Source organism: Phyllopteryx taeniolatus, chromosome 21, assembly GCF_024500385.1.
Source record: "Phyllopteryx taeniolatus isolate TA_2022b chromosome 21, UOR_Ptae_1.2, whole genome shotgun sequence".
Taxonomy (NCBI): domain Eukaryota; kingdom Metazoa; phylum Chordata; class Actinopteri; order Syngnathiformes; family Syngnathidae; genus Phyllopteryx; species Phyllopteryx taeniolatus.
The window spans coordinates 11,164,330-11,186,715 of NC_084522.1; the positions used below are offsets into that span (position 1 = coordinate 11,164,330).

General features: G+C 40.6%; 2 protein-coding genes across 3 annotated transcripts in view; one reads left to right on the plus strand and one right to left on the minus strand.

Annotated features, from left to right (window-relative positions):
• The window catches only part of myo1g (myosin IG), a 30,261-nt gene extending 27,001 nt beyond the window's left edge, over positions 1-3,260 (plus strand). The window contains exon 22 of the mRNA XM_061760434.1: positions 2,754-3,260. Coding sequence (XP_061616418.1) covers positions 2,754-2,916 — 163 coding nt within the window. The 3' untranslated portion in view covers positions 2,917-3,260. The remainder of the gene's footprint in view (positions 1-2,753) is intronic.
• Positions 3,261-11,044: 7,784 nt separating this feature from the next.
• On the minus strand, positions 11,045-20,280 carry si:dkeyp-92c9.2 (uncharacterized protein LOC571482 homolog). Of its 2 annotated transcripts, none has more exons than XM_061760543.1 (2): positions 19,876-20,280; positions 11,045-17,345 (listed from the first exon to the last, which is right to left on the minus strand). In XM_061760543.1, exon 2 carries the CDS (start codon positions 17,264-17,266, stop codon positions 16,274-16,276), a length of 993 nt encoding a protein of 330 aa, XP_061616527.1. In that variant the 5' UTR covers positions 17,267-17,345; positions 19,876-20,280; the 3' UTR covers positions 11,045-16,273. The 2 variants fall into 2 exon arrangements, with proteins under 2 accessions (XP_061616527.1, XP_061616528.1); XM_061760544.1 differs by having other exon boundaries at positions 11,045-17,351.
• Positions 20,281-22,386: the final 2,106 nt, after the last annotated feature.

Below are 22,386 nucleotides of genomic sequence, written 5' to 3' on the forward strand. Positions count from 1 at the left end.
TTAAGTGAAAATAATATTTACGGTATATTTTAACTGCATTTGATTTTACTTGGTGGAAGTTGCCAGTGGAAAAACCTCAGCTCGTTTTTCAAAAAGTTGCCTCAAATACTCATTAACTATAATTCAGTCACATTGTGGCACATTAGCTATGAATGAAATAAATTTGATGAGCTGTCAATTGAGTGTTTTGTCAGGACCGCTTCCCAGAGCTCATCACATGAGCTGAGGAGTCTTTTCTACGGATAGAATTTTGTTGCATGAAAATTCTTTTTTTTCTTCTTTTTTTTCAGCACTGACCCCAACACCTACAGTTAAATGTGTAAATGTGTATGTCAGACTGACCAACTGCAGCGTTAACACTAAGCAACTGTCTGACTTCATCGTTTGTGTTTACGCACTTCTAAGAAGGAATTACGCATCACATGACTACTCAATAGGGGGAGGTTTTATTACATAAACGCGTAGGAACCTTTAGTGGAAGCGTTATTTACGCTGTTATTGGTTGTCATGTCAGTAGCTTGGTAATCTCGACGTCTAAGTTCACACATTGTAGCACAAATTACTGCGTACTGTCTACTTTAGACAAATCCTAAAAAGGATTTCTGAATCCCTTATTTTATACAATGAAAATAAGAGAAAATATTGTTAAATGTAAATACGCACATGCAAAGCTGAGTAATGAAGTAATAATAAATAGGCATACGTATACTCCTACATGGTGCCTGGACGTGTTCAAATAATGGACAGTGAGCTCTCTATGTTCTGTCAAGGGTTGCATATGATAACAGAGTCCTCCCCAGTCCTTCATGCACCGGCCTCTGGCAAGGCTGCAGGGCTTTTCCCAACACGGGTTTTGGCTTACACTTGAGGTCGCCACGGTCATACCGAAGGGATCAATGACGACCATCAGTGTATCCTAAAAGGAAACTCCTGCTGAGGTCATCGGGCGTGTGTATGTGTGTAAACAGTTGGTTTAGAGGGTTCAGTAGGTGGTGCGCTGCGCTGCGCATGAGGTTGTTGAGGGGCAAACAGAAGAACATAGAAAGTAAGTCAACACCTGTTTGTGTGACTGAGGGTGAATCCTGACATAGCTTTGACAAATGCGATCAAATGTCATCATGTCTCAGCATGCCAGTATCCATGGTAGGACTATTTAGACATTTACGTGCATTTACTATTAGTCTTGGGTATGTTTATTGTTTTTATTTTTTTATTTTTATAGAATTTATTATTATTATTATTTTATTTGTATTGCATGAATGTATTGCAGAAGGTCAAAAGATGGGTCAGTGTTGTAAATATTGACTATTTTACCAAATAATTTGATTTATTTTCCCTATTTAAAAAAAGTCTATATTAAAATAAATACACTTATTTTTCAGTACATGCTAGAAACATGTCTACACAAAGAACATTTGAGTCACTGCCGACCACAATAATATGGTTAATAAATATCTTTGAAACACAGTGTCAATAAAAACTGAGCACGATTATCTTTGTAAAATCTTTTCAATACAGCTCTTGCATTGGATCTCGTTTGATTGTCATATAGGGAGGGGGGGGGGGGGGGACAAAGATTTTTTTCTAATATGAGTGACAAGTCCACTTTCCATTTTGCTACTTTGCATCAATGTGATGTGCTTAACTGGTGCAAACATTGCCAGAACCATTTCATCAGTAAATATTATGTCATGAGTCTTTTCATTATAGTTTACCTTTTTAAAAAGTGTCGCTTCCATCTATGCTTGCCAATCTGGCCTGGATGCATGCGCCAATCCTGTTTATGAATCACATTAGCAACATTCAAACGTGTCCCCAAATAGCTGGTCGGCAACTGCTTCAGAGAGTTTTGGACTTGGGTTCAAATGGAGTGCACCCACTGGTAGAAAAAGGAAGATGTGATTACACATGAGCTAAAAAAAAAAAAAAAAAAAAAAAAAACCAGCAAGGATGCACTCCGAGTCCTGGGGGCCGTGACTGGGATGTTGAGGGATACAGTCGAGGACTCTTTTGTGCGGGGATGCTATTGAGACTGTGTTATGTGTTCTGGCAGCTTGTGTTTGCCACAGGGGTGGGTGGGATGGGGACGTGGGGTGGGACTGTGCCCGGGGGGCCTAAAGGAAGCGGCGGCTTCCTGGATGATCTTCAGCTGACAGTGCCAGCACAAGGCCAGCTGTTTGATAAGTAGAATATAGAATGTTGGCGATAGATCAATACAGTGAAATGTTGGATGGTCCTAAAATAACACGCCAGGCTGTGCATTTTACGAATCTACATACTGGGCACACTATTATATTATACACGACAAAAGATCTCGCATTTTATTTCAAGAGGCATTAACATAGTATGACCATTTCCTCCAATTGCCTTTATTGAAACAACCTACCGTACAAGCTTTTAATTTTAATTATACTGTGCAAGAGGAAGCTCTTGTATAATTTTTGAAAAAACTATTAGTCAAACAGTCAATAATCTTGACATATACAATAATATTAGTTGTTCTACTAGTGTGCAGAAATGTCATACAGTAGTGGAACTAGCGTAATTAATTGTCCTACTAGTAAGGATGAAAAACGTACTAGTACATGGACATGCACTAGCACACTAGTATGTTTATTATAGTACTTCTCAAAGTTCTTGTACTGTGCCTTGCATCCTACTGACAAATGTTTCATTCTCATGACATCAGGAGACTGACGAGCGTAACGGTATATTTCGGTTTAAAGTCATGTTTCTTTCCTTTTGTCTTCCAGTGTAAGAAAAACACCGCTATCTGTGAAGGTGTGCCCGTCAGCCATCCGGCTGCACATGCGCGGCAAACCAAAGACAGTCACCGTGGAAACCAAGGAGGGCCAAACAAACGCTGATTTCAAGAAGAGCAAAGATGGTTTCGTTCTACTGCTCCCGGCCAATTGAGCCAGTCAGTTCATCCAGTCAACCGACCCGAACCGGTATCACCTCTTGACTCGGATACACTTTGCAGTCCTTCTACAGTTGAACCAGGGTTCAAGTATAAACAAAAACAGATATGGTTGTACAATAGCACACGGTCAACATGCTGGACTTTGCATTGAAAAGTCATTCATGCCAAGTTTTCAGTGAAAAAAATTGAAAAATGTCAAAGATGCATGCACTTTTTTTGAATGACCACACAGATTTGATATCGGCCACCATCAATTTATTGGAACTCTGAATGCTTTCTTGGTCACGGAAATAAGTGTAAAGTTTTGAAGAATAAATTATTCAAGATTTTCTTTAAATTGTTCCTGTGTTCTAAAACATTCAGTCCAAAAACATTTTCCAGCGCGTTCTGTAAATTCCATATACAAATCAGTTTGTTTTTGAAATGCACTGATGGAATGTTTTGGGGTTTCCTGTATGCAATCCACTCAGTGACAATGTCCTGCTGTTTAGAAGGGAGGAAAAACAGTTGGATTTATCTTTCATCCAAAGTGTCCGCTGACCGCATGCAATCGAGCTCACATACTGCACAAAACTGGACTAAATTATTTCCGGTCACGTCCCTCAGGATCAGATCAGAATTGTTGCAGACGTTTTGACGCAGGAAACCTTATTATCATTTGAAGATAATGGGCTAGAAATTCAAAGACACAATATCACACAAGAGTAACCGAAGTAGAATGACAAATTTTAATCGACTTTTGGTATCCAGCCACTCACACTGCTAAGTCTATCATAATTTTTGCACTCTTTGCTTCAACATATCATGAATGAGTGTCCTGAATTCACAGAGGAATCCGATGGCTAATATTGTTTATTCATTTATCTCTGTAGGAGCAGTATACTGAAAACAAAATTTATGATATAATATTAAAAGTAACCACAAAGAGAGAAAGATCAATTCTTTGCAAACACCAACATCAATTGTAATTCACATATATTTGAAAGAGATTTGGAAAGGATCTAATCTCAGCCCTTTCTCCAAAAATCAATGTAGTAGTAATTAATAGTATTCATAAACAGTCATACATGTAATACATTTACACATCCCATGTATCCAAACATGAAGAAAAAACATACAGTTACATAATTATTTCCCTTAAATTAGGTAAACTACAGTAGTAGACTTGGAGGTAGAGTTGCCATAATTAGTATGAATCCAACCCAACTTTATAGAACACTTTTAAAACTACAGAGTTGAAAAAAATATAGAAATAGAACTGAAATAGATTAACAAGAATACAGTATAAATCCGAATAAAACGTCATCCATCCATCCATGGATTAAAAACAGAAGTAATGGGAGAAACAAAATAATACGAGAACAAATTCACAATAAAAAGGCTGTCATACTATGTATATAATTTGAAGAAATGTTTTTAAAATGCACACTGTATCAATTATGTTAAAGACTAATAACAGCAATACTAAACATTTAATGGGTGTGAACGTTTTTTCAGGACACGGGGCCTGAGCGTGTTTGTGACTTACTGAGGATAGTGAGGCGTAATTGGCAATGTGATACCAAAACATAAAGGATTATATTCATGACTACAAACACCAAATGGGGTTTAATTTGACTCTTAACCACTTGGAGGCATTGTGCCAAACCCTCCTCACATCCTTTCCCAGACACTCTAAAATCAATTCACACCTTGATAGACTGTCTATAACAGTCCTCACGTCAGTGTGACTGAGGTTGTCGGCGCACGCGACCTGAACGACTTTTGGGTGGTATGAATGTGTGAATGACTTGAGGGGAAGTTAAGATGTCTCTTCTTGTTAACAGCACATGGAAGCAGCCTGCAAGTTCTTATGTATGCCAGTCAAGTGCATGCACTAATATAGAACAGAACAAGAACCCTGCAACGGGGAAACGTGCAATTTTAGAGCAGTAAAGCAGACAGCACAATGCAAAATTGGGCTTTAAAAAAAAAAACAACGAGGGGGAAAAAAATAATGAAATCAGGAATATATCACTAAATATAAGCAAAATTATCTGCCTTATAGAACAGGAAAACTTGACTTGGCAAGATTAAAAAAAGTAAGCACAGCTAGCCTCAAACACACACTGATGTCTTTAAACTAGTGTATTTATACTAAGGCCCAACCGATATCGATTTTCTTTAGGCCAATCCCTATTCCGATATTTGGCAAGATAAAATTCCCATAATTGATTAATCGGCCGATCAATTTAAAAATTATATTATGTATAAAATGACTTATTTTTTAGTCCCTTCACGCTCACAACAATAACGATATGAATTACAAGCATTTAACTGTTTTACAATAGTTTGGCCTTTAGTCTTTGTTTAACTTTACAACAGAGAGAAGAATTGGAAAAAAATGGCTGATTTCAAATTTTCCCTATTTTTATGTTTATTTGAATCTCTGTCTTGTAATATGTTAATGTTTTAAAGCAAATCTGCCAAAAAATCGGTCGATTTCAAAAGGCCCGATATCGGCCAATATCTAATTTATACTACCGGCACCTATAGAATTAGCGTATTTCTTATTTTAAACTAAACTTACTCATAACTAGTAATGAAATCTCAACAACAAGTTATATCTTTTTTAAGGGAAAAAATGCTTGAAGCAAGTGAAATTGCTCTTACACAAAAACTGCCTGGTGAAAGGGAATAGGTTGAGAAAGAAAAAGCATATTTTGCCTTGATTTGAGATATTTAATTAATTTTAGTTTTTGCAGTGTAGCAGAATAAGAATCAAAAAGAATCCAGAATAAAAAAATGCCCATATTACAACATCAGGCTATGATACTGAGCAGAATGAGCAGCGAGCAGCGGATGGCAAGTGTATACTGTACATTAATAATAAATACTATTTATACAGATGCAAATGGGAAACTGGACATGAATAATAGATACTATACAGGACTGTTTAGAATTTACTACAGATGTGAATGTGAACAGCGAGAATAGTCGGAGCATGGGTATGTAGTAAAATGATAACTATACATTTCAATGAATAAATGCATGATAGTATTACGACTGTTTATAGAAGCTTGTGTTATTGTTATTATTATTGTCCTCTATTCAACGTTTGTGTATCTCCTATGTTGGAATGTTAACAAACTATGGAAAACAGGAAATTAGTACATTTTTGAGTTCATCTTGAAAATCTCACAAATGAACAAATGCAAACATTCAAGATGGCCAAACGCTTAAAATTGCCACGCAGGTCATTTTGCGCATTTCATTTAGCATGCGCAATTTGATTTACCAAACCTGAGATGAATTGCGATGGCTGAGTTTGCATTTTTAAATAGTGCATCTGAAAGGCACTGCTGCTGTGCGTAACCATGACGAGGAGGCGCAGGTGACGGGGAGAACAGATCTTTCCCACTGGTATAAACATTTTTTAAATGCCAGAAAGGAAATTCATCACGACATATCGTCTATTCACCTATGCACTTTTGGAGCTTCTGGATGATTTAACCGCGGTGTATGATTTAATAACAGTGTGGTGCTATGCACCAAAGGGTTAAAGGTGACATATTTTGCAAAACCAACTTTTTCTAGTATTTGGGATGTAGTATTGTCTCTATAGTGCCTCAGTAAACATGTGAAATATGAATGAAAATCATCCACACATTCCTGAGTTCCAGACGTTTTTCTGCCGAGAGGCCTGAAATCAGGTCATTTGAATTTCTCGAGCTTATCTACATCACTAGTGAAAATCGCCGCCTTCCCTTTCCGCTCTCCATCCAGCGTGCTCTCACAAGTGGGTCTTTTACACAGAAGCATCCAATCAGAGGAAAGGGGGCGGTCTAGGCCACATATGGTCAAAGCTGTTACAAAAGTGGGTCAAACAGAAGTAGCTGTCAGAGGGGCCTTTTCTGGACATTCGTGTGAGAATCTGTGCAGGGTGCAAGGTTTTTTTTTTTTTTTTTTTGAAATGAAATTGACACTTTTATACTAAGTCCATGTTAGAGAGTCACTGTATGGAGGTCTAAATAGGCAAAATACGGGACCTTTGAGAACTGACTTGTAGCCAGTCACAAGAAGGAGTCATGCCATATCACTCAATCTGCATTTCCTCATATCTGGATCATTTCAGCACACTGTGACAATTGACTGGTGCTGGCATTTCCCAGAGCAGTTTTCTGGACTTTTTGTCCTAAGTTTTGAACGCAATGTTAAGCAGAATGGGAACTCCGGATGAGTTAAATCAAACAAAACATGGCTTTTAGGCGTTTGCTGACTTTGACAAAATTGTCGGAGCGATAGTCTTTCCTGCCACTCAGTAATCGGTTTGTTTGTCTTCCACTTCCACTTCCAATTCCATCACTTCAGACTTCATTTTGTGCTTGCGGTGCTCTCCCAAATTTTTTCATGGTAAAAACCATCAGCACTACCTAAATTGCAATACCGTTTTTAAATACGGCCACCAGTTTTACACTGTTGTCCGCAGCATACACAATTACGCAATTTAGCTATCTGGGATCTTAGTAAAAAAAACCACAATGTTAGTAATTCACGCGCAACGCGCCAACCCCCCCAAAAAATCGAAATCTGTTGGAGTGAAAACGTCATTTAGGGCCCAATCTCTGGGATTTTAGTAAATCAGGCCCTTGGAATATTATGTTTCATTGTCTGGGTGAAGTTTGCCTGGGTGCACCCTCTCACCCAAAATCAGATGGACTAAGCTCTAGTTACGCGTGACCCTAATGAAGACAAGTGGTATAGAAAATGGATGAATGGATATGTTTCTTTGTCTGTTCACTTTGTACAAATATGAGTCGTCTAGCGCTAATCTAATTGATCAGGCCTGGCTGATTGTTGATGCAATCACTTAAAGCGCCATGCAATTCCATTACAGAGATGCTGGCACCTGGTCTGCCTCTCTTTAGGGATTACCAGCCGCGCAGCTAGGATTTTGTAATGAGTTGGAGAGGATTTAGCATAATATGTGTCCTAGAGCTGTGTTTTTGCCCCTAAATCCTCTCAGGGCAGACCCACCACTGCTCTGGTGAGCCCAGCAGGTTTTTCCAGCATTTCTCCATGATCAGACCAGAGGGGAGGTCACATGTTGGAGATTACAGTAACATGAGGGGCAGATTGCTTGGCTCCCTCTAAACTAACATGCCACCAGGCTGGATGCTTACTAATCTGGACATATTTGCGATACCACAGGGTTCTACCTTGATTATTTAAATGCATATTTTATAATGAATTGAGGAATTAGGAAATGTGGTTTCATGACCAGCTGGTTCAACTAACTAACCCAGTCATCTCCACATAGGATCCTACATCATGATTTATGAGCTGTTTTTGTTTGTTTGTTTGTTTTTTGAGTTCAAATATTGAATTTTTAGATTAATTCCTGCTGCATGCGTAAAACTGCAATTCACGTCACAATTTTCATATTTCAAAAAGCATCTTTCTTCAAACTGTAATCTGCTGATCTCAAAGCACATGATGATATTTATTACCATGATGTTGTTCTCCTAATGTTCTTTCACCCACTACAATTAGTTTTATTAACTTCGTGTTCGCTGTAATGTTGCCAGGTTCCCCTTTACTAATTAAATGATCAAAAAGGGGGTTTAGTCCAGAGTTGTTGGCTAATTGGCACGTAGCTTCTTCACTGAGGCCTCTTGTTCCCTAAATTAGTGTTGCTATCTGGTGACAAATGTGGATGATAATGTTCTTGTTGTGGATTCGTATTAGCTGTGAAACAATGGGCGCTAAGGCAGCAAATTGTAACCATACGTGTGTTTTTATACTTGTGCAACTTCCAGTCAATAGTTTTAGTATGGGTGCTGGTTACAAATGTTAGTACCTCAATATAAGCCTCCCCTTGCAAGTTCCAAATGGTAAAAGCTTATGGTGTCATGATGAGTGATTTGTAAACACATTGTATATATATTACTTTATTTTAAACCAATAACCTTATTGAAATGTTGTATTTAAATTCAATCTACATATAATCGTTTTCCGCAATTTAAATTATTTCATATTTAATCGCATAGTCACACATCTCATGAAATTAGATTATTGCGCTTTTTCTCTGTTCTTAGCGTCTCACTCATTCATTTTGCACGTGTCAAATATCTACATTAAAACAGCTCGGCCAGTGTTTCTTTTTTTTTTAAACTGAATATTACCATAATCCACAGTGGTGATGCCAGGTAATACATTGAGTTCATAGTGGTCTGTTTGACAGATCAATATTATGCCAAAATGAAAAAAAAAAAACCAATAACTTCATAACTGAAAGAAAACAATAACTTTCTATTCAATTTTAAAGAACTAATGAAATTTTCCTCAAATTCAAACTCATTCAAATGACTGTCCACCAGATGCCCACTGGGATTAAATGTGGTTGTCTACAACCACGGTGACCAATGAGTATATGTTTGAAGTTTGAATTAGTGGAAATGGTTCCATGAACAACAAAACAAAACAAAAAACAAAAAAATTTTTACATTAGAAAAAGGTTGATGAATTCTAATGGTTAGACATAACAAGCATGGACGACATAAAATGATTCATCTGGCTACCGCATCGAGACCACTTGCGAACCAAAATCCTTTTCTAGTAAGCACTGTAAGAGGGTGTTTGCAACATGCGTGATCCCCGCGGGCTCGTAAAAGTCAGTGAAGAGCAACTGAGGCCTCCAAAAGCAACCACAGAACAGAAGCACCGACAGTTCTGACATGAGGAGGCAGTGGCGTGTGATTTGTGCCCTTCAAAGACACCAAAAAAATGGACTCAAGTCAAATAGGGTGGCAGCCATCTGCAGCAAAGCTCTTCATCTGGTCTCTCCTTTATTTTCTTTTTTATCAAAGCATTCTGGCCTCGCCTCACGGGTCTGCCCTCTGAGTGGGTCGGCCCTGCCTCGACTACTGACCTCATGTCCATCCAGAGCCAAATGGATTCTCCCTCGCTGCCCGCTCAGCATGTCTAGCACTGCTAATCTATTATTAATGTCATTTGAACAATAATTTCCCAATACCAACACACAACTGCCAGATCCATTGTGCTTTGCTGAGTAAGCCATTTTGACTGAAAGTTATTTTTAAATCATTCGATTTAGGGTAAACCAGGGGCAGCGCTGGGGACTTTGTTTATTTATATTATTGTTCAAGGTACAATGCAGACGCCATACATACAGGAAACACACTTTGAATTGTTCAACTGCTGACCCATAAATGTTCTAAGGGTCCTCTATCTCCTGTTACTGAACCTGGAAATAACCATTTACACACACATTCACACCAATGGATAATTTAGAATCCTCAATTAACCTACCATGCAGGTTTTTGGAAGGTGGGAGAAAGCAAAAGTAGCCTACATGAAAAAGAAAAAAGAAAAAAAAAGAACGTGTCAACTCCACACAGGAGGACCTGAGTCAAGGCTCGAACGCCAAACCTCTGGACTTTGAGACACACGTGCTTAACAATGAATCCACAGAATTTGAAGTGGTTTCTCAAAGCATTTTATACTGGTATGAAGGACAAGAGCACTGTTGAAGCACAACTGAATATAGTGAAATTTGAAGATAGTACTTGTAAGTGGAGAGTGTTGCAGGCACCCCGCTGACCACTATAGTGCTAAACGGGCACATAAAACCATAGTGCTTCGCTGGTGTCTCCTTTTTAATGTCAGAAAAATTGCCTCTGAGCTCTGCAGGGTTCCCTCATGCTTCGAAGCTGCACACACTTCCATGGCACGGTCGCAGCAGGCCACACTTCCACCTGCAGCATGGGGGATGATTGATTGCATAGACAGGCTCAGATGGAGCACAGCCCTGCTCACAGGAAGCTAAAAAGCCATCTGCACCCCAGACCATTGTGAAGTGGCGCTTCAAGCTAAAATATTTTATGTCCCACATGACTCCACGAGCAACCTTAAATTGGCTGGACAGGGGCAGTTTTAGTTCATCCATCCATCCAACCATTTCCTGAGCCGTGAGGAGAACCTCACAGGGGTCGCGGGCTTGCTGGAGCCTATCCCAGCTATCATCGGGCAGGAGGCGGGGTACACCCCGAACTGGTTGACAGCCAATCGCACAGTTTTAGTTCAGTTGTGTTCAAACAATAAAATTCATTGGCACTCGAGTTGTTGTTCAGCTCCATACTTTATTCAATAATCCACATAGTAAACATTGTCACCACCATCAGAAAAAAACCCCCAAAGAAATAGTTAAATGCATGTTTTTGTCTTCAAATTTTCTTTTTGTTATTAAAGTGACACACATTTAGTGATTTTATGAAAGCTCATTCAAGTTAATGTGCTTCTGTTTTTTAGTAGGATGTTACTGAGCAACGTAACCATGGGAACCCAGAACGACCCAGCTGGAAGTAAAGACTGCAACTTGACAGTTATGTTATATTTATATATTTGTCTTTGTCTAACATCTGCGCACTGTCGCCGCGCGTGCTGCCGTAAACGAAATCGTGAAATAATCTGTGTGTACGCAGGCTGCCCGGAGCTGCCTGAGACAAACACCACAAGTACAATGGCCAACTTTGTGTCACCATCTGCTGCATTGATGGGAAAAGCCATTGATAGCCACTAACTTGATCAATTTGATAACAATGTGCGGCTTAAAAGGGGCCAGTGAGGTTTACCAGATAAAACATAATAATAAACCCTTTGAACCCCCCCAAGTGATCACCATTTGAATTTCAATTCATGTGAGATTTTTAAAATAATATCATTTCGCCAGACAAATTACATGGTTTTCTATTTCAAGAGCTGGAACAAATATGTTTAAAATCTTTTGTTTCCAGTGTTTCTAAGCATGAACAGTCACGATGACAGTTAAAAGTCACAATGGATGTTGACAACATGCTTATTAAAAACAGTTTTTTTTTTTTTTAAATGACCAACAAATATGAATAAAACAATAATTCATTATGTATAAAAAGCAGACCACGGGCAGGTAAAAAAACAAACAAAACACACCATACATTTCTAAACTACCAACCAGCATGTGTTCTACGAAAAAACAAAACTATTACGTTATCCTATTTTTTTCTCATTTTTATTGTATTTTTTGGAACACACCCCCATATTTACATCAGTCACCATATTAAGGCGATCATGCTAACCTGCGGCAGCATCCTCCAATAATTGAACACAACTCACAGAGCTGTGGCAACTTAACACTATTATACATTTTCTTTATAATCAACAAATTACAAAAAAGACCAAAAATAATTGTTTTCGACACCACACTGATGTTTAAATTGAGTTTACTGTAACACGTGTTCAGCTCAAGTGAAAACAGTTATAATTTGTATAGTTTCAAAAATATTATGTCAATTAGAAATGGTCTTCAAACTAATTATTATTCATACCGTCACTATTTGAGTTAAGATTTAAGAATGTATTTTTTAAATTTGTTTACATTTTTTTTCATGTGAAATGACACAAGAAAGTGGCAAAAGATAAAAGATAGAAGATAAAATATTACCTTTTTGTATTACTAAATTCTGCCCTTCCCCCAAATCCAAGTCCAAAGTTATTCAAGATTTTGTTTTAAATGTACTTTTCATTAATATCGCCAACAAAACTTAAAGTCTTATACTACATACTGTATTATATAACCACTTTCTTTTGTCATTGGGCTAACCCTATCCACTTTGCCACTAAATATGGCCAGGGTAAGGACCATTTTGGTCTTAAATGTATGTGCTCTGTATAATCTTCCTTATTAGACTTTTTTGGGTTTATGAATTAGACAAGCAAGATAAGTCCAAACAACCATGAAGTCCTCATGATGCACAGAGATAGTGCAGGCATCGTGTTGTCGTTTCCCACAGGTAGATCTCAAAGGAGGGCTTTGATTGGATGAAGTGAATTGGAGCTCCAGCTGAGATGCCAGTTAATTGGCTTGGAGGCCGCTCCGCTCCGAGGAACGATTGGAGGAGCAGCTACTGATTGGACGGAGGTACTATGAAGAGGGGACAGTTGCCATTTTGTTCAAACATTGTATCGCGTTTGATAAATTGCTCATTTAGACTTAAGTGGTTCCTTTTTGTCTGCCTCCAATCAAGGATGGTAGAAAGGTTCACTAAATGGTCACATCCTGCTCTGAGAAGAAGCTCGTGAAGGTAATTATGATCTTTAAACAAGTCACAAGGAAATATCATGATTTGAGCACTCTGAATGTCATCCTCGGATTTTATTAAAAATTGGGGATGTAACCTTTATCTTCGGCCCACAGTCTCATTAAATAAAAACAAATATGAGAGACCTCATGCCAGCAATTTTGTCCTTCCTTGTCCTGACAATGGCTGGCGGCGTTGGGGTGTCAAATCTAATGAACAGCTGAGTGTGTGTGCAAGCGGGGATGGGGCAGAGAGTGGTGGCGGGGGGTGGCGAGTCAGGCGAGACACAAGTGTCCTTGTCAAAGATGCGCGAGCGAGGGGGTGCAGAGGCAACAATAAGCCCCAAATGGCTGCCATTTGAAGGCCAAGAAAAGGAGCCTCTCTTTCTGCTTGTGAATCACACTGTCACTCGTCTCTGGTTGACTGGTGTGACTCATGCGAGCCCCCTCAAGCGTGCGCCGAGGCAGACAGGCTTGACTCCAACAGGGCTAGGAATAGGCAGCTTTGGGACTATGTGGCCTTCACTTTGTGAGAGGAGGATTTGAAGGCTGAGCCGGGGGTCAAAAACTGCAGCGCCAGTGTAACATAAAAATCTCCGTGGATTCCGAACTGCATTTCCCCCCTCATCTCGTCATACCTCGCTCCCTCTTCATCTGATTGGGCGGGAGGATTAGTGCTGGATTACCCACTGAATGGATGTGCGCCACAGTGTTTGTTTATGTGTGTTAAGGTCAAATTTTATATCTTGTCATATGACTTTGGGGGAGAGGATAGCAGCACAGCAATGTCAGTGAGTGAAATATAGTATTGCAAAAATTGTGTGTCACCACTAGCTTTGGTGTTTTCATGACCTTTATAACACTCATTTTAATCAGGATGGGCGAGTAGTACGAGTACCGATACCAGGAATCGCTATCGAGCCAATACCGGCCTCATTTCAAGATATCGGGTACTCGTGAAGGCTGCAGATACCAGCCGCCGACACTAAAGGCCAAAAAAATAATAAATCTGACACAGAGTAAATCCTCCTCGCCAGTAGTTGGCGCTACATTGCGACGGGTTGACACATCGGAGAAACATCGCGTGCGTCACAGGGAAAGAAAGGTCTTTGTTCACAATTATCTGTCATTGTGTTCATTGAAATTTTATGTATCAAAAGTTGTTACTCGTATTCACCATACGCTATGATGTATTGTAATGTATTATGTAAATACTAAATCACATTGTAGTGTTTGTACAGTATTTTTCCTTGCTTTTATTTTGCTTCTCAATTGCCTTACATGGATGAAGATTAAAAGTTTTTTTTTCCCCACTTGTGTTAAAAGTTGACATTCTGTCCATACATGGTCATTATACCATTGCTAAAACAACATATAAAACTAATAAGGCTCATACACGCAGGCATGTTTGATATGCACTTTTGGGATTAGAGTCAGTAGAGCACAAGTGCCAGTGGTTCATCCCAGGGAATAATTTAACATGAGACGAATGAACTCGGTGTGGATGACAGATGAGAATGTTCAGCATACTCATTAGACGCTGATCCAAATTCGGACTCCTGCTGGACCGCTACCAGCACACGTGTGTCACACTTTTTTTTCCGACTAAAGAGCACATGACGAGGCATTTAAATGCTTGCCGTCCAGCGTGGCTTGGATTAGCTGCCGGACTCCGCAGGGGTTTGATTGAGTGGACGAGAAGGGGGCAGAGGTCTTGAGGGACGTGGGCGGGGTAGGCGTAATCTGCTAATCTAATTAATACCCGGGCTGTCAACAAGAAGCAGGGAAACACAGGATGGGCTAAACATCTGATGACCCCGGCGGCTAACCATAACGCAACTCGGTCACGCTTCCGCTCACATGCGTCCACACAAATTAGGCTATGAAACTACTACCACTCCGAGAACACTGACAAGCCCACTGGTAAATTTGATTCGAGTAAAAATAGGCAACTGTCCCCTCAGGCCAGGTGACCCACAAAAGCCTGAACACACAAAGCAGCAGGACTCACATGGAACTGACATGCAGCTGTTCCCATCAGTCTGGGTCCATTCTCAGCGCCAGTCGCAATATCGCTCTGCATTGTCCCGGAATATCCAATTTAGGCAGATTAAACTGTCTGTGCCGCATTTTATTATTCAGTCTCTGATGAAAATGTCAATCCAATCTGCTTGGATGTTGTGGTTATGACCACGGGAAATCCACCATGATGGTGCTCAGGGAGAACGGCGTCCTCCGGTCTGAGCATTCAAAGAGATGCGTGAGGATGCGGAGGGATGCCTGGTTGCGCTGATCCCGAGAGGCAGCTGAGACAACTGGAACCCGACACATGCTGTGCAAGGTTTGAAGGGACAGGTGGAGCAAATGGCTCCTGAATTCAAGTAAACTCAAGCAGATTTTCTCGGTAAACAACACAAATGGGACTCACTCATGACCCACCCACCCTTAGGAGGTTGTTTGTGTGACGTTCTTTGTTAGAATGATGAAGCAAAAACAGAAAGGGCATGGGGTGATGAAGAAGAATCTGGATGAATTGTGGATTTTTTTTTTTAGTCTGTTTACATTGCATCAAAATTATTTCTTGAATATTGCATACAGTGAACCCCCGCTATTAAGGAGGATAGGGACCGAGCCCTGCTGCAAAAAGCAAATAATTGACGCCCCTTTAAAAGGTTTATCATTGCCTTTAGAGGCCACAAGAAGGCAACAAAGCACTATTTTGCCTAAATGAATGTCCTCGACTCACTTCCACATAGTTCCTTGACACCAAGATGACACAAGATTTGGGCAAAGCACTATTTTTGTCCAAATGAAACTTCTAAACGCCTTTCACCATAGATCGTTACCACACGATTGTGATACAGTAATACTTTTATTACAGAGGCCTGAGCACAAAATCTGTGAATGGGTGAATTTGCGAATACCGAACCACGAATATTTGGGGTTTCACTGTACATTTTCAGAGATGAGTTTATTTGAGGATGCATAATTAGGTCATGATTATTCTGCCTTAGAGGAAGTCAATGTTCTATTTAGTCCCTAGTCTCAACAATTCTATGGTGAATACTTCAATTCAAATCTCAGATTTCGAGCCATGAATTGGCAACCAACATAAAGAGATGAAATAATTAAATAAATACATATGGCTGTTTCTGCAGCAGCAGATGGAGGAGAATGTTTGTGTCTGTAGGCATGAGCATCAAATAAACAAGAAAGTGCTTTTGAAACTCCTCTCACCGATCGAGAAGCCGACTGTAATCTGGTGGAACACAGCCCCCTTCGCTTTTGAGTTCTGCAAACACTTGCGTGAAAAAGTGAGGGTCTGCGTTGATTCGCAGCATTTTGGAGCTTGTGGCGTTGATGATGGCGAGGCATCGGTCCCAGAACGCCTCTTTACCCGCCTCAACCAGGAAGGGCTTCAGTGGATAGGATATTTCATTGCCCATGTACGAGTAGGACAGATAGAGGCAGGTGAGCAGGATGGCCTGAAGCTCGTGCTCCGACGCCACCAGGTCGCCGTCCACGACTTCTCGACACAGCATGTAGACGAAGACAACGTTGGCTGGCGTGACGAAGGCCTGGTCTTGCCAGCCTTGGAGCAGAAGCGAGCGATCCACGGCTCTCAGCCAGAGAACGGGGTCGGACGGAGACAGATGCTTCAGGCGGTAGCAGCGGCAGCACAGGAACTCGCCCAAGCAGCGAAGCAGCTCGCTAGTGGAAGCCTGAACGATGACACGTTTGGGGGACGTGGTCACTGTCCCTTGGGGAACTTTTTTCACAGAAGAAAGCTGCTGGGGTTTCATGCAGCCATATCCGTGGCCCTGACCCAGTCCCAAGCCATAGCCGAGGCCCGGGCCAAGTCCTGCCGGGACCTCGTAGCTGGTCAAGTTGGCACACGACAGAGACTTCCTCACATTCTGATAATTGAGGTGCAGCACAGGATCCCGTTGGTAAAAGTTTATGTTGTTGTTGTTGTTGGGAGGGTCAACGAGGCCAACCAGACCATTGGAGCCTTTCTTGGGGTTCCCCTTCTTCTTGGTGGAGGCCACGAGTCGTTTCCATGTGAGCACCGGGAGGAAGATGGACTGACCTCTCTTCAACCCGCGGTCTTTCTGACTGTTGAGAGAACGGCTGCTCAGGCTCGGGTAGTGGCTTAACGAACCAGGACGGTTGTCATAGTAGCCTGACTTGCGTGAGCCGGGGGACAGAGATAGTACAGTACCCATGATGCACCAGAGATGATGATGTTGACACTGATGACCAAACTCTCTCACACTCGTCTTCAAGCAAATGACTTGAAACAATCTGCAACTCAAGAAAAAAAACCAAAAAAAAAACATCAAATTAAGATGTGCTCGTGCTGCTCGCACAGTTTCTGCTACCACTGGCTGAACAGAACATGATTGGTGCTTTTAAGGTACTCAGAGGGAAGCTGTCATTTTACATCCAGAAAATTAAACACAGTGGATTTCAGCACTTATCATCCTTCTCAAAAGATGTTGAAGAGCCACAGACAAAATCTTTGGATGTTGAGTATTGTGTTGTATTGAATTAGTTTATAACTAATGACAGACATAATCATTCTTGAGCCATCAGTTGATTGTTAAGAATTTGAGAGATTGAGTGGGATTTATTGGTGATGAACAGTGTCCAGAAGCCATTAGAGTACACTACTGGAGCCGCTGTTGATTCAGTCGCCACGAGTCTGCTTGCTGGCTGAAGAAGCAACCGCGTTGTCATCTGTGGAAACCGGGGCTACATACGTCCACAAACATGTCTGCTGTAGCTCCATTAAACTGCACTAATCTGCTCAAACAAACACTGGAATCCAAACCGGTTCTGAAAATTCTGAGATACTCTCCCCCATTATTTATATTTTAACTAATTGATTCATTCCCACAGTTGATCTAGGATATTTATTCAAATGGCCATCCACATCCATCCATTCAGAGGGGAGATTTCAATTTCAACACAACTAAATGTTTGTACCTATCATATAAAACACAGAAGTCTCTCTCTCTCTCTCTCTCTCTCTCTCTCTCTCTCTCTCTCTCTACCTCTCTCTGTCTCTCTCTCGATTTTTTGCTTAAAATAGGTCCACAGTTAAAGGGAAGGTGTGATAGGTACATACACAAAAGTCACAACAACAGTAGTATATAGTTATATCAAGTCTTGTTTAATTATATAATATACTGTTGGTGTTATTATTTAAGGTCTACTGCAGGTACTGTATATTTTTGGTATTGTGACACGATTAAGGGTATGGAGAGTCAGGCATTAGTAACGTCTATAGTTATGGTTTATTGTATCGTACAGTACAATATAGGTATACTGTATAGTAGGCTAGTGCTACTCTATTTTAGTGTAGTAGAGTAAGTCTATGTAATAATGTATTATACCATAGTATTATTCTGACATACCTCTTGGCAAACAATGAGCATACATCTACTGTTTTGCAAGATAGTGGCTCATAACTAAAGGATTAGTCGATATACAGTATACAGTACGTACAGTGGGTACGGAAAGTATTCAGACCCCCTTAAATCTTTCACTCTTTGTTACATTGCTGCCATTTGCTAAAATCATTTAAGTTCATTTTTTTCCTCATTAATGTACACACAGCTCCCATATTGACAGAAAAAAAATCTGAATTTTTGAAATTTGTGCAGATTTATTAAAAAAGAAAAACTGAAATATCACACAGCCATAAGTATTCAGACCCTTTGCTCTGACACTCATATATTTAACTCGGGTGCTGTCCATTTCTTCTGATCATCGTTAAGATGGTTCTACACTTTCATTGGATTCCAGCTGTGTTTGATTATACTGATTGGACTTGATTAGGAAAGCCGCACCCCTGTCTATATAAAACCTTACAGCTCACAGTGCATGTCAGAGCAAATGAGAATCATGAGGTCAAAGGAACTGCCCGAAGAGCTCAGAGAAGAATTGTGGCAAGGCACAGATCTGGCCAAGGTTACAAAAACAATTCTGCTGCACTTAAGGTTCCTAAGAGCACAGTGGCCTCCATAATCCTGAAACGGAAGACATTTGGGACGATCAGAACCCTTCCTAGAGCTGGCCGTCCGGCCAAACTGGGGATATCCTGGACCAAAACCTTCTCCAGAGTGCTCAGGACCTCAGACTGGGCCGAAGGTTCACCTTCAAAAAAGACAATGACCCTAAGCACACAGCTAATATAACAAAGGACTGGCTTCAGAACAACTTAGTGACTGTTTTTGTATGGGCCAGCCAGAGCCCTGACTTAAACCCAATTGAGCATCTCTTGAGAGAGCTGAAAATCGCCATCCACCATCTAACCTGACAGAACTGGAGAGGATCTGCAAGGAGCAATAGCAGAGGATCCCCAAATCCAGGTGTGAAAAACTTGTTGCATCATTCCCAAAAAGGCTCTTGGCTGTATGAGCTCACAAGGGGCTTCTACTAAATACTGAGCAAAGGGTCTGAATACTTATGGCTGTGTGATATTTCAGTTTTTTTTTGGGAATAAATCTGCAAAAATTTCAACAATTCCCTTTCTTCAGTCAATATGGGGTGCTGTGTGTACATTAATGAGGGGGGGAAATAAACTTGAATGATTTTATTAAATGGCTGCAATATAACGAAAAGTGAAAAATTTAAGTGGGTCTGAATACTTTCCGTGTACCCACTGTATACTGTACGTCTGTCTGCTTTGATGAATGGATGACTAGAATGCCTCCAATTTGAACATAAAGTGTATCATATAAGACGTTAGCACACTTTTTCGATTACAGCCCAAAAATCTGCGGTTAGAATACTCGAGCAACATCAAGTCCTCTTGAAAGATGCTCACCTGAGCGAAGCAGACTATACAAAGCCAGTGGCGTCGCAAGTCCTCACAGATGCAAATGCACCGATCGGCAACGAAGACTTTTGTTTTTCTCCAGCACACAACGGACAAAAAAAGTCACTCTTGCAGAAGCTTTGGCCATGCGGACGGGATGCGCTTGTCATCCTCCTCCTCTGCACCTTTAGAGCCAAAGCCGAGGCGCGCGTGGAAATATTGCTATGAAATGTCTCGTCTCCATGTTTGAAGATGCGAACCTCCACACTTTCATTTAGTGCCCATCCGTTGAGCGAAGATCCGAGTCTCGCTTCCTCATCGAAGTCCTCACCCCGAGTCTTCCAAACGGAGCGGTGAGGGTCCCAGTCCCGCTCCCGGCACACGGACCTCGTGCGCGAGCTCTCGGGGATGTTATTCGGCTTCTTGCAGCCAGTGGGAGGACACGGCGGCTCGTAGCCCCGCCCCTACTCCTGCCACAGATTTGAAGTCAGCTGCAGCGCAAGCATGGTCGAACCCGAACATTGACCCTAATTCGGAGTTTGCCTGTGGCGGCCCGTCCATTTGCAAACAGTCTTGAGGAGGGATTTACCAGACTTTCATTCACTTCTTAAAACCACCACTGGCATGATAAAAAACCATCAATGGTATACAAAAACCCCATGAACAGCATGCAACTGTGCCACTTCAAAAATCATTGTTCGTCTAATAACAGGACATACAAATAAAACATTTAAATAATATACATCAATGTATTAATGTTTGCAGATTGCTACAGATGTGTTTTGTTCATTGAAATTGGCTGGTCAGTTTTGCTCTGACCAACCAATCAGAGGACGTAAAAAATGCTGCTGTCATCAAGAGAGAGGACAAATTTGAAATCTGATTGGTGAAGGAAACAGTCACATTGCTAATACAGCGGGGCTAGGGATCCAGCCTTGCTGCGAATAGCAAACATTTGTTTATAATTGACCCCTACCCCAAAAAAACAAAAAACTGTAATCACCAAGTGATGCCACAAGATGGCGACAAAGCACTTTTTTTCTCTTGGACAAGGCTATGGGCTGACTGCATGAATATGCAGGGGCTCACTGTATAGTTTAAGTTATATCGACCCGCAATAATGATTTTTAAAGGTCCTGGGCAGATTAGACTGAAATGGCAGCACATCGAGGCTGAAATCTGATTGGACAAAAAAAAAAAAAAAAAAAACTGCAACATCCACATACCGGAAGAAACATGACGAAATGAAGAGAATCGACTGTTGGGAACAAATTTGTGTCATTTCATGGAATAAATATTAGAAGTTAGGTTGTAAATGTACTGTCAGTGCTTCTGATGGTGCTTAGGCCAGCAGACAGAAAAGGCCTTGCTGGCCCTGATGGCTCACCACTGCCAACCATCTTAATTTCCTCGTAAATGTATTTACGCGGACTGAGTTTTGGGCCATTTAGTTCAATACAAAGCTATCATTCTATCGTATGAATAGCAATATGTGGATAACGGGTTGATTTCAAATCAAATAAAAAACTCTCTGCAATGTCGTCTATGAGAGCATTTCATTGTTCTGCTTGTCACCATACGCTGCTGGCATAGATAGATGAACAAACATACACGATTTGTCATAAATATTTGTTTTCATCATTTTTGTCAAAAACGAATGAAAATAAAAAAATGAAACTGGTGGTTGGGAATCACTACCCTATTCATCGAAGCTTCATTCCAATTTATTGTCCCCAGTACAGTCTCAGCATGCCTCAAAAGAGATACATGCAAATTCCTATAACTGACTGTGTAATATCGTACAGCAAATAAAACCTCCAGACTGTTATTTTGTGTGTGTGTGTGTGTGGGGGGGTAGTTGAATATTAATGTATTTGTGAATTAAGATGTAGTGGCAAGTGGTATGGGAGGCTAGCATGGACAACAACAAAAAAAAACACACAATGTGGTTACAGTGTAGGGGCAGCATGGTAAATAGTGGTTAGCACATCTGCCTCGCAATTCTGAGGTTTTGGGCTTGAATCCTGACTCTGGCCTGCCTATGCGGATATATTTTCCCCCTCTCGTAAATGTTAGTGATAATGCTCAGCTACATGCAGTTTCGTATAATGCGGAAATACAGCTGCAGGTATTCATTACGGATAGGAGTACAGTACGTTCGTCAATTGCAAATACATACAGGTAAATAAATAATCCTCATTGTGGGTCAGTCTTCCGATAAGTAAATCCAGTGTCATGTTCCTGCCATGACCAAGTTGTCAGGTGCAAGGGGATCAGATTCCTCATGAGGAAAACAAAATATCAACAAACCACCAATCACAACCTCTGTGCAACTTGCACAGTTTTGTCTTAAATGGAAAGATGATGTGAATTTAGCGTTAACGTCATTTCAAAATGGCCTTGCGCTGACTCACTAGTCACAATATTTAGTTCCCGAGCACAATCTAATGAGATAAAATAATTTCTGCCTTAAATTATTTTCAAAGCAACTACAGATTGGATTCTGAAGCCAGAATAAAA

Coding starts and splice junctions, on each gene's coding strand:
- si:dkeyp-92c9.2 (XM_061760543.1), bottom strand. CDS start 17,266: ATGGGTACTGTACTATCTCTGTCCCCCGGCTCACGCAAGTCAGGCTAC.